The following is a 13,416-nucleotide window of genomic DNA, read 5'->3' on the forward strand; positions in this document are numbered from 1 at the left end:
TTTCTTTCTTTCTTTCTTTCTTTCTTTCTTTCTTTCTTTCTTTCTTTTTTGGCAAAGATACTCAAGTGGTTTGCCATTTCCTTCTCCAGTGGATTAAGGCAAACAGAGGTTAAGTGACTTGCCCAAGTTCATACAGCTAGGAAGTTTCTGAGGCTGAATTTGAACCCAGTTCTGCCTTACTCCAAGCCTGGCACCTCTATCCTCTATGTCACCTAATAGCCTCGGAAAATCCTAGTTACACTTATTTAAATGGTCATGAAATCTTTTCTATTGATAGTACTGCTAGCCTTGAAGTCTTCTGATTTTATATCTGTCATCCCCCACACTTCTCTCTCTCTGTCTCTGTCTCTCTGTCTCTGTCTTTCTCTCTGTCTCTGTCTCTCTGTTTCCCTCCCTCTCCTTCATTCCCTATAGGCAATCAGTTGATAAGTGTTTTCCATTCAGTTCCATAGTATCTCTTCCTCTGCTCCCTCTGTCCACTCACAAGACCACTTCCCTGGTCCTGGACATCATCAGTTTTGGCCTGGACTATTACAACAGCTTTCTATCTGATCTCCCTGCTACAGACCTCTCTTTACTCCAATCTATCTTCTGTACAGCTGCCAAAGTGATTTTCCTTAAGCACAGGACTGTCCATATCAATCCTATACTTAATAAGCTGCAGGGATCCCCTATTACTCTAGGAAAAAAAAAACTGTGCTGACATTTCAAGTCCTTCTTTAGAATGTGGTTCCAACCTCCCTTGATTATTCTTTATTGCTCCCTGTTCAGCCAAACCCTAATTCACAAACAGTTTTCAAGTATTTGGAAGGCTGTTCTGTGTCAGTCACTCAACCAGCAGCATTTATTAGGTGACTACTGTTTGCCAGGCACACAGTGCTGGATGAATGTGTCCTGCTTGGTCCCAGGAGACAGAACTTGGAGAACAATAGGGGTATTTAATTTTTCTGTAATTATTCTCTATATTTATTCTGTATTTCCATATATACACACATACATATGTATGTGTATGTATATGTGTGTGTGTGCGTGTGTGTTTGTGTATACTCATCTTCCATGTTGGAATTTGTAAGCTCCCTGTGAGAAGAAATTATTTAATTTATTGGACTTATAGCCCCAGTGCTTAGTGTAGTGGCTGGTACACAGTAGACACTTAATAAATCCTTGTTAATTGATTTTTTAATAGTGGCAAAGAGGCCAGTTTAGGCTTGAAGTTAGGGGGGAAAGCCAATAACTTCCTAACAATTAGGGTTGTCCTAAACTGGAATGGACTTCCTCAGGAGGTAGTGAATTCCCCGTCACTGGAGATCCTGGTCGGGGGTATTGCAAAGGGCTATACAAATTTTTGTTGTTATTGTTCAGTAGGTTTTTAAGTCATGTCTGACTCTTCGTGACATCATTTGGGGTTTTCTTGGCAGAGATACTGGAGTGGTTTGCCATTTCTTTCTCCAGCTCATTTTACAGATGAGGAAACTGAGGCAAACAGGATGAAGTGACTTGCCCAGGGTCACACAGCTAGTAAGTATCTAAGGCCAAATTTGAACTCAGGAAGATGAGTCTTCCTCACTCCAGGCCTGGTGCCCCATGCACTATGGCACCACCTAGCTGATATGCAAATGTTAGCTATTAGTATTTGAAATCTTAAATTAGAAAGGAACTCAGAAATTGTCTAATACACATAGATCAAGAACCCCCTTTATATTGGGGATGACTAGGTGACACAGTGAATAAAGTGCTAGATGTAGAGTTAGGAAGGCCTGAGTTCAAATTCAGCCTCAGACACTTTCTGGGGGCGGAATATGGGGAGGGGGGGTTGATGCAGTGAAAAAAGACACAGGAGCAGGGGATCTAGGAAACTGGATCCTGTGTGGAGCTGAGGTGAGGCAGTGCCTGACAAGCCTAGCGGGAACAGGTCAGGACCAAGGATAGGGTATCCAGGGTCTCTGGCCACTGAGCTCCTATTCCATGTGTCCTACTGATCTCTGGCAGAAAAGTAGGTTTCCTAATCACATGCCAAGGTATGTATATAGTGTCTGGCTGTTTTCAATGGTGCTAATAGTCCCTGGATAGGTCTAACTAATTCTTCCCTCCCTCCCTTCCTCCTCCTCCTCTCTGTCTCTCTATCTGCCTCTGTTTGTCTCTCTCCTTTCTTCTCCCTCTCCTCCCCTCTCCTCCCCCCTCCTCTCGTCTCCTTTCCTCTCCTCTTCTCTTCTCTCCTCTCCTCCTTACTTTGTAGAACTCCAACTCAAGTCTGAAGTCTCATTGATCTAGCTTTCTGGCTTCAAACCAGCCTGTTAAAAAAAATCTGCAAAGCTGGTTGTGCAAATAATAGCATACACCACCAGATTTGATTAATTAACTGAGCAAAAAATGATGGGGGAACCAGTGAAGGAAATAATTATGCAAAACAAAATGTGTCAAGTTTATAAAGTGCCTTTCTCCTTCCTGCCACCCCAAGGGCTAAGTCTGTGCTCATTCTCCCCTTGATAGGGCTGAAGGGAATATGTAAATACCACCCAAACTCACCTACTTCCTAGCCCTGGGAAGGATTAAAGTAGTGAGGAGGGAGGGAGAAAGGTAAGGAGGGAGAGAGGCAGAGTTGTGGGGTGTGGGAAGTGGTATAAGAATAATAATAATAATTGACATATATCAGCATGCATACATACATACATATATACTTGCATGTGCACATATGCAATATACATATGTATGTGTATGTGCATGTAAAGCATATATGTGTACACATACACATATGTATGTGTGTGTGTGTGTGTGTGTGTATATATTAAAGCATTGTGTATTTATTAGGAAGTGGTCGAGGAAGTTCCCCAATCTGTTTGAATGAGGCACCTACCATGGAGCTGACCATGAGTGCTCTGACTTTATGGGATCTCCCATCATGCCAAGCTACAAGAAAGGTGCTTTATTCTAGCAGGTCAGGGAGGTTTCCCTGATTTCCTCCTATTATATATATAATGCTTTACGGTAGACTTTGAGAAGCATTAAGGCACAGTGGTCAGAGTGCTGAGCTTGGAGATCAGAAAACCTGGATTCAAATTCTGCCATTATGTCTACTAGTTGTATGACATGGATTAAATCATTTCACTTCTGTGTGCCCAGGGAAACTCCTTGGAATTTATCTACTAAATCATCAGTGAGTTGTGATTTATATTGGTGGAGAGAGTTCCACACTGGGAGATCCCCTGCCCTTACTACCAGGTACGTTTAAGGTTTGCAAAGTGCTTTACAAACCTTATAATTATTGGAGCTTTGTAATAACCTGGAGAAGTAGAAACAATTGGCATTATATTATCCTTGAGTTTCAAATAGGGAAACTGAGGCTCAGAGAGATAAGTTTCTGGCCCAAGGTCACACAGGCTGTATCCTAAGTGGAGTTTGAATCTAGGTCTTCTTCACTGTAGGTCTGGCACTCTATCCACTCTGCCAGGCTTCCTCTTGAAGGAACATAGTGGGGCAGCTGTCCAAGGTTCAGGCAACTGAGGTGAACAGGATGGAGAAGCACGGTAATGAGCAAACAGCCAACTGTCCACTTGTGGCAGAATTCTTCTCCTGCCCTCTGCCTGTGCCTTTCCCCCTTCTTTTCATACAATGATAGGACTCAGGTAGAGTATGTGTTCCTTGAGACCTGGGACTGTTTCACTTTTTATTATTTTATTCTCAAGGCTTAGCACAGTGCCTGGCACATAGGATAAACTGAATCTGTGATTTCAGTGATAGAAGGAACTTTCAGGGACTACCTCTACCACTGCAGGTCAGCCCCTGCCCTGGGGCTGAGAGTCTCTGAGAGTTTCCTAGGGCAATGAGAGGTTTAATTGACTTGCTCATCTGGGGTCACACAGTCAGTATGTGTGAGAAGCAGCACTTGAACCCTGGTCTTTCCAGCTTAGAGGCCAACTCTCAGACCATACAGCCACTATATTTGGTATATAGTAGGTGCCTTAATGAGGGCAGCTAGGTGGCACAGTGGGTAGAGAACCCAACCTGGAGTCAGGAAGACTCATGTTTCTGAGTTCAAATCTGGCCTCAGGCACTGACTAGCTGTGCAACCTTAGGCAAGTCACTTCACCCTGTTTGCCTCAGTTTCCTCATCTGTGAAATGAGCTGGAGAAGGAAATGGCAAACCACTGAAATATCTTTGCCAAGAAAACCCCAAAGGGGGTCATGAGAAGTCAGACACAATTGAAATGACTGAACAACAACAACAAAATGTGCCTTAATGAATGCTTGTACATTGATTGATTGATTGATTGGGAATTGGAAGGGGCCTTAGGGATCTTGGTGGGGCCTTAGGCTCAAAGAATTAGGGCATTTCAGAGCTGGAAAAGATCTCAAAGTCCATCGAGTTTATCCTGTACCTGTCCAAGAATCCCTTTTCTAACAAGAGGTCATATAACTTTGACTTGAAAACCATCAGTGAGAGGAACCCTACTAGTTGCTGAAGAATTCCATTTTACTTGTGGAGAGTTCTTTTTAAAGGGTTTGAATCTCTAACAGATAACGCATAAGTGCTTAAAAGTAATTTCAAAGAAAAAATGGCAAGCTATTAATAACCATAGGCAAGACTGTACCAATTCACTAACAATAAGAGATGCAAATAAAAACAACTCTAGGGTTTTGCCTCACACCCAACAAATAAGCCAATATAAAAGACAGAAAAGAAGATAGATAAAAGATAAGATAGAAATTATCAGTGTTGTATGTGTTATGGGAAAATGGGCACATTGATACACTGTTGGTAGAGCTGTGAATTGGGCTAAATATTCTGGAAAACAACTTGAAATTATGTGAGAGAAGTCACTGTTCATATCCCAAGAAGGTCAAAAATAGAAAGAAAGGTCCTACATATAACAAAATATTCATAGTAATGAACAAAGAAACCGAAAACAAAATGAGAACCCATTGATTTGGGGATGGTTGGGCAAGTTGTATTACATGATGAAAATAATGGGTTATTATTATGCTGTAGGAAATGAAAAATGTGAGGCATTCAGAGAAACATGGGGTGACTTGTCTGAACTGGTGCATATTAAAGTAAGCAGAACTGGAAAAACAACATACACAGGAACTAAAAGAATGTAAATGAAGAGAACATTAACACGAAACTGAACTCTATATATTTGTTGTAAACCATCTCGGCCCCATAGAAGAGATGAGGAAATGTACCTCCCTCCTCTTGGAGATGTCAGGGAGTATGGGTGCAGAATGGTGCATACACTGCCAGATGTAGTCCCAAGTGTTGATTGGTTTTGCTTAGCTGTCTATGCTAGTTAAAAGGTAAGGCTTCAACAAAAGGCATCAGCAAAATTTTTTAAAGGAAAAAAAAATTAAAAGGACTCTGGAAATCCCAGAAGAAATCAATGAATGAAAAGCTTCTATTAAATGCTTTTTATTCGACAAGCACTAAGCTAAGCGGTGGTAATACAAATACAAAAGCAAGATAGCCCCTGCCCTCATGGAGCTTATATTCTACCAGAGTCCTAACATTGTATGAAAAGAACCCAAGTCCTTTGAATTTAATTCTAGAAATCTTTCCACTCTGTGATGCTGCCTCCCCAAGAGACCACAGCTACTCCTTCCACATCATAAGGGTTAGGGGCATGGTGCTTCCCTATCCCAACCTGGATCTGGAAAATCCACGTAAAATTTTTTGGCCCTCCCTTTGTACCAGAGAAAAAGGATTATTATAGTATTATAAGATAAAATATGTTGACATTATACAATATTATACACATATTTTATGCATTTCTGAATTTCTAAACTTTTTCTGTGTCATCTGCAGCTTCCACAAAACTCTTCCAAAACTCCCATTTAATTTCTTATACTGACCCACAATATATCAGTACCGCTATGGGTGAAGTTGCGATGTGGAAGGAACAATCGCACTCTTGACCTTTGATAGAGACCTCAAGATCAAGAATGGAGAAGGAGGTAAGAGGGTGGTGAGCCTGCTGGGAGTCAGGGGGTAAGAGAAGCTTACCATTTACCAGCCTCTGCATCCCTGTAGTCCTCAATTGCCAGTCGGAGCTTTCGGCGGTGCAAGGAGCTGCACACGCCAAGGCCGGTCTCCAGGTCTTCATCACTCAGACTCAGCAGCACCTGTGCCCAGGAGACAATGGGAGCTCAGGTCCCAGTGGGACTCTGGGGGCCCTGTTCTGGTCCCCTCCCAGGCTACAGAGAGGCGTCAGTCTCAGTGGGTATCAGCAATATGGCCCTCCCAGCTGGCCAATGCGTTTCCACTTTGCAAAGTCCAATCACAATTATGATTTAATTATATTTTTGCCACAACCCTGAGAGTAGCTTATAATTTAGATGTAATAAGATAATAATGATACGATATGATATAATATGATATAATACAATATAATGTAATATAATTTAACATAATGGAATGTAATACTATATATAATATAAATAATAATGTGATGTGATAAATTATGATATAATATAACATAATATAATAGCTTATAATTACTTTACATAATAATGAGTAGGCCTTGAAGGTAGGTAGGTCATGGGGGGACTAGATTTAGAATCATGGTTAGAATCTTGCCTCAAATGCTTAAGTAGCTATTGGACCCTTGGCAAGTTACTTAACCTCTCTAATGACTCAGTTTCTTTATCTGTAAAATGGGGATAATAATAGTACCTACTTCACAGGGTGGTTTTGAGGACTGAATCAGATAATATGTGAAAAGTACTTTGCAAAGGTTAAAGCACTTTACAGATGTTTATTGTTATTGGCAGCTTAGGTGGCTCAGTGGATAGAGTGCTGGGCCTGGAGTTAGGAAGACCTGAGTTCAAATCTGGCATCAGATACTTGCTAGCAGGATGACTCTGGGCAAATCACTTCACCTCTGCTTGCCTCAGTTTCCTCATCTGTAAAATGAACTGGAGAAGGAAATGGCAAACCACTCCAGGATCTGCCAAGAAAACCCCATATGGAGTCATGAAGAGTCGGGCATAACTGAATAACAACATTGTTGTTATTATTAACATGAGGATAATAATGGTACCTACTTAATTGGGTTTTTTTGAAGATCAAATAAGATAATATTTGTGAAGTACCTTGAAAATCTTATAAATGCAATTATTATCATTATTGATGATGATAACAATTATAATACTACTACCACTACTACTACGAATCCCGTCTTACCAATCATCGGGAGACAGCTGCATAGCCCAATGGATGCCAATCAATAAAAGAGCTGTCATTGGAGCCAGGAAGACCTGGGTTTAAGTCTTGCCTCTGATTCATCCCGACATCTGTGGCCCTGGGCAACAGGACTGGTCCTGTGTGACTCGGGGCTCTAGGCAACTTCTAAGACTATAAATTGCTAAGGAGGGGCCAACCTGCACTGGTGGATGGAGTTTCCTCACCTGAGAATTCCCTATACCAATGAAATCACAGGATTGGTGCAAAAAAAGAAAAAAAGGATCTTTGTTTTTATTTTACAGATGAGGCAATCAGGGCCCAGACACATGAAGAGATTTACTCAAGGTCACACAGCTGGCAAATTATAGGCCAGGCACTAAGAAGCTTCTTATAGCAGTTCTCTTTCCAATATATTTTGCTTCTTCGTCCAGGCTGGGTATGGGAGATGCCATTAATGTCCATTTTCTAGGTTAGAAAGACAAGGCCTTGTTGCAGGTTACACAGTGAGTTAATGAGAGAAGCAGGCCTGAAACCCAGGTCTCCCAGTCTTGCATCCATTTGTATCATGAGGCCATGTAGCCCTTCTAAGGAAGGAAAGCTTCTGAGGGAGGAAAATTGTTCCATGTATAATGTGAGCAGCAGCAGCTCCTATTTAAAAAGTCAGCTTGGGGAGCAGGAAAGGCCCTTAGCACAGCCCCTTCATTTTATTTACATATGGAGAAACTGAGGCCCTGAGAAGGGGGGGGGTGAATTCCATGGCTAATAAGTGACTGAGCTAGAGGAATTTTGGTGTTCCTACCTTCCCACTCTTCACGTTCTCCGAGCAGGCCTTGACATACATGGGCATTGCCATGACCACCTCCAGCCAAGTCTGGACGGTCCCTGCTTTCCAGTGTGACATGGGGGTGGTTCGAACCAGCTCCACCTGCTGTAGTCGGTCCATCTGCTCCTCTCCTTCCGACAGGCTGAGGCGGGTTGGGCTGGACAGGCTGTCAGAGTCTGAAACACACAACCGTGAGGGAGACGCTCATCTTGGAAGCCAAGACTGAGAGCTGGTATCTGCCAAGGAGCTGGGGTAAGAGGGTGTGTGTGTGGCGGGGTTTCACAATGAGCTCCCTCTCTAGAAAACGGCATCTCTGCCATCCCCAGTGGTCTCTAAGGCCCCTTCCAGATCTGAGGTTGTTACTCTATAATCAAAGAATAAAGAATGTCAGAGATGAAGAGACCTTAGTACAGAGAATGCCAGATCTGGGAAGGACCTTAGAACATGCAGAGTCAGAGCTTAGAACATAGGGTATTAGAACATAGAATGTCACAACTTAGAGGGATCTTAGAACATAGAATGTAATGAGACCTTTAGAACTGATTATTAGAACTGGAAACATGGGATGTTAGAATGTCAGAGCTAAGAGAGAGACCTTAGACCATGGAACATTAGACCTGGAAAGGATGTTATAACATAGATTGTTAGAGCTGGCAGGGGCTTTAGAACACAGATTGTTGGAACATAGAGTTGGGAGAGACCTTAGAAATCATTCATTTATTCCTTAAATTTACAAATGAGGTCCAGAGAATAAAACTTGGCCCAGGAGCACAGAGAATGACTAATTGGCAGTGACTGTACACTTTGAGAAACAAAATGAAATTAAAATTGTTTCTGATGATTTTAGCAGAATAAACCAAAAAAGAGGGGGCAGTGGGAAGAAGGAGAGGAGAAGAGAGGGAGTGAGGGAGGGAGAGAGGGGAGAGAGAGGGGGAGAGGAAGAGAAAGTGTAAGGGGAAAAGAGAGAGAAGGAAGAGAAGGATGGGGTAGAGGGTTAATGTGGAGAAGGAGAAAGGAGGAGAGGGAAGAGGAAAAGAGGGGTGGGGAAGAAGAGAGGAGAGGAGGCTGGAGAGGGGAAGGGGAGAGGAAGAAAGGAGAGGGGAAGGGAGGAATAGGGAGGGAGAGGCAAAGGGAGAGGAGAGAAGAGAAGAAAGGAGAGGAGAAGAGGGAAGAGAGGACAGGAGGGGAGGAGAGGGAAGGGAAAAAAAGAGAAAACTACTTTTTACCAAACTACACAGAAACAGGAAACAGAAAACATCAGAAATCTATGGAAAATTATATGTATGTATGTATGTGTATGTATATATGAAAAAGCAAATTGGCTTAGGGAGGCAGTAAGCTAGGAGCAGTGAGCAGAAGGGATTCCTGGGAGTGGGGAGAGGCAGAGAGGACCCCAGGGCAAGAGAAGAGACATCCAGCACCAGGCCTGCCTGGGATTCCCTTCCTCTGCACTCTGAAATCCAGCTCTGCAGCCTGACTTTGCTTTGCAGAGGAAGAGCTGCAGGCCTGATTTTTCAAGAAGCTCACGCCAGGTTGCAGGGGCGTTGCCATGACACCCACTCCCTCCTTCCCAGCTAGTCAACTGTGCCTCCCTGAGTAGGTGAGGGCCTGATCAGAATCACCTGCTAAGGAAGCCCATCTCTAGACCCTGGGGACGATAGGGCCTGTGCCCCAGGGAGCCTGGAGGGAACTTGTCCTAGAAAATCAAACTCACAGCATTTTAGAGCAGCAAAGGGTCTTAAGGACACTAGTTCATAGGGGTTACAGCTGAAAGAGTCCTCCCCCCTAACTCTTACAGATCCAGCCCAGATCAGGGAGTCAGGAGATCTGGGCTCTGTCACGAACTCATTGTGGAAGTCAATTGACTTCTCTGCACCCCAGTTTCCTTATTTGTAAAATGAGGGGTGGGGGTGGTGGAAAACAATCAAAACAATGCTTCAAAATGATTATAGCCAGGCTTGTTCCCCAAGAAGAGCCGTAGGAAGGTTCATCCCCCTCACTTCTTTGCAAAGGTGGGGGACCCTGGATAGAGAATACTGCATGGAGCATCAGACTAACATCAGTATGTTAGATCTGCTGAACTCCCTGCCCCTCTCCATTTATATTTTAGGGGATGGCTTTCTGGGAGGAGGGGAGAGAGTAGGATGAATATAGTGGGAAATACGTGAAATGAAAACAAAAGATATCAATACAATTAATTTTTTTTAAATGAGGAGATTGGACTAGATCAGGATTTCTTAACTTTTTTTTGAGACATAGATTCCTTTGTCAGTCTGGTGAAGTTGATGGACTGCTCATAAAGATGTTTTTAAAAGCATAAAATAATATACATAGGAAATAGAAAGGAAATCAGTTATTTTAAAATACTTATAAAAATATTTTTTAAAAAACCATACGCCACCCCCACCTCCAGGTGAAGAATTTTTAGGCAATATGATCTCCAAGCTCCCATCTAGGTCTTAAATTCTATGAATTACTTAGTTATGGAGTACTTGTCCTTTGAGAAAACTAGAAAGAGTTAGCATGAGGCAAACATGATTATTCTAAGGGATGTGAATTTTATAGGAATGCATTTGCTATGAAAGCTCCCATGCCTTCCTTAAGAGTAGATCATATCAGACTAACCTCATTTCCTCCCTTTTTTTGACAAGGGGGTTTACTAAGCTGGTAAACCAGCAGAATCCTAATGATACAGGTCACCACAGATTTTAGCTAAGCATTTCACATAGTTTTTCCACATTATACTGGAAAAGATGGTGAGATGAGGCCTGGTGGATAGGACAATTAGAGGGTTTCAGAAATGGTTGAACGTCTAGGCCACAGAATGCTGTCATGTTTCCCCAGGTCAACTAGGCCCCTCCAGTAGCATGTCCTAGGGATTTGTTCTTGGCCTGGTGCGGTTCAAATTTTTATTGATGACTTGAATAAAAATATAGAAGTCAGGCTCACCAAATGTGCCAATGACACAGAACTGGGAGGAAGAGATACCACAATGAATGTCAAAATCAGGATCCCAAAAGATCTTGACAGGTCAATACATTGAGGTGGAGTCAATAAGATGAAATTTAATAGGTGTAAAGTCTTATACTTGGGTTCGAGAAATTGACTTCACAAATATAAGATGGGGGAGGTGTTGTTAGATAACAATTTATCTGAAAAAGATCTGTGGGTTTCAGTGGACTGCAAGCTTAATGTGAGTACAGTCTCTGGCCCATGGGAGGCACATAATAAATACTTGTTGATTGAGTCAACTGTGAAATATGGTGGCCAAGAAAGATATTGAAATAATAGTCTGTACCTGAAAGGCATAATGCACAGGATGAAGGAGATGATAGTTCTGTTGTCCACCCTGCTTGGACCACATCTGAAGTCTTATGTTCAGTTCTGTCACCATAGTCAGGAAAAATGGGGGAGGGGGTATCCAGGGGAGGCCAACCAGGATGCTGAACAGCCCTGAGTCCATGACATAAGAGCATTAGCTGATATAAGAGCATCAGCTGAAGGACTTGGGCATGTTTAGCCTGGAATAGAGAGGACTCAGCAGGGACATGATGGCTATGGTCAAGTATCTGTAAGGCTCCCATGTGGAGGAAAAATGAACTTTTTCCTATTTGGCCTTAGAGGGCAGAAAAAGGAGCAAGGAAAGCCTGTTTGGGCTTAATGTTGGGAAAAACTTTTTCCCAGTTAGAGCTGTCCCAAAGTGGAATGGGAGCCTAGAGTGGGGAGGGGGTTCCCCTTCACCTGAGGTCTCAAGGCATAAGTTAGATGACGCTTACTCATTGGGAATGCGGTAGGGGGAGGGTGGTGCTGTATGGGCATCCCCACGCTGAAATTCAGAGAATACTGCCTGGAGTCTGGAAATATTTTGGTCATGGAAAACAAATTTTCTGTTGAGGAATCTGACCTATTTTCTATGATGTATTTCGTTCAGAAGTCTCGTCTTCCTTACAGAGAGAGAGTCAGGTCCCATGTTATTAATCCCAAATGGAAAAGAGTGTTTGCTAGTTCACCTAGCAAGTGTGTGTGTGTGTGTGTGTGTGTGTGCACGCGTGTGTGTGTGTGTGTGTGTGTGTGTGAGAGAGAGAGAGAGAGACAGAGACAGAGACAGAGACAGAGAGAGAAAGAGACAGAGACAGAGAGACAGAGAAAGAGACAGAGAGAGAGACAGAGGCAGAGAGAGATAGAGACAGACAGGTACAGAGACAGACAGACAGACAGAGAGAGGCAGAGAGAGAGACAGATAGAGACAGACAGAGGCAGACAGACAGAGGCAGACAGACACACTCACACAGAGGCAGAGACAGAGAAAAGAAAGAGAGAGAAAGAGACAACCAGGAGGTACAGTTGATAGAGGGCTTGGAGTCAGAAAACCTGAATTCAGACCCAACTTCAGACCCTTATTAATTGTGACCCTGGGCAAGTCTCTTAACTTCTGTTTATCTCAGTTTCCTCAATTGTTAAAATAAGGTTAATAGCAGCACCTACCTCCCCGGGTTGTCCTGAGAACTAAATGATTAAATTTGTGAAGCACTTAGCACAGTGCCTGGAGCATAGCAGGTGCTAAATAAATCCCAGCTATCATCTTTGACTGGTCATTTGACCAGATTTCTTGCATTTGGCCCCTTCTCTCTACTCACACAGCCACTAACCCCCCTAGTCCAGGCCCTCATCACTGGCCACCTAGAATATCACATTAGCCTTTTAAGTAGTCTTAGTGCTTAAAATCACCTCCCACCCCCATCTATCATCTCCCACACTAGTAAAAGTGATTTTTCTAAAGAGCAAGTCTGAACATGTCAACCCCACCCTTTCCCAAATCAATAAACTCTAGTGATTCCCTATTACTTCCAGGATAAAACATCAGCTCTTCTGTCTGATATACAGAGCTCTTTACAACCTGACCCCACTCTAGCTTCCCAGTCGTGTTATACATGACTCCCTTCCTTAGACTCTATAGACCAGGCAAACCAACCTTCTTGCACCTTACACTACATCTCCCATCCCTATTCCTTTGTCCACATTGCTGCAGGTGTCTGGAATGTTCTCTCTCCTCATCTCTACTTCTTGGAATTCCTGGTCTCCTTCAAGGCTTAATTGAAATGCTGCTTTCTAAATAAAGTCTTTCCTGGTTCAAAAAGCTCCCAGTACCTTGCCCCGCAAGGTTACATTATATCTGTTTTGTATATGTTCTGCATACATAGATGGATGGATGAATAGAGATAGATACATGGAGACAGATAGATAGATAAATGGGTGGATGGATAAAGATAGAGATGGATGGATATAGATAAATAGGTAGGTAGGTAGATAGATAGATGCATGATGACTGGAGATAGACAAAAAGATATAGATGGATAGATGGAGATAGATAGATAGACAGATGTAGATAGATAGTAGATACACAGATGGATAGTTG

The 13,416-nt window shown here is 42.8% G+C and overlaps 1 protein-coding gene across 2 annotated transcripts in view; it reads right to left on the reverse strand.

Moving 5' to 3' along the window:
* KAZN (kazrin, periplakin interacting protein) overlaps window positions 1-13,416 on the reverse strand; it is a 215,521-nt gene that overhangs the window by 23,041 nt on the left and 179,064 nt on the right. For both annotated transcript variants that reach the window (XM_027859788.1, XM_027859789.1), the window contains exons 9-10: window positions 7,977-8,176; window positions 5,999-6,117 (exon numbers count right to left, since the gene is read on the reverse strand). In XM_027859788.1, coding sequence (XP_027715589.1) covers window positions 5,999-6,117; window positions 7,977-8,176 — 319 coding nt within the window. The remainder of the gene's footprint in view (window positions 1-5,998; window positions 6,118-7,976; window positions 8,177-13,416) is intronic.

Source organism: Vombatus ursinus, unplaced genomic scaffold (assembly GCF_900497805.2).
Source record: "Vombatus ursinus unplaced genomic scaffold, bare-nosed wombat genome assembly UNPS02014172.1, whole genome shotgun sequence".
Lineage (NCBI taxonomy): Eukaryota > Metazoa > Chordata > Mammalia > Diprotodontia > Vombatidae > Vombatus > Vombatus ursinus.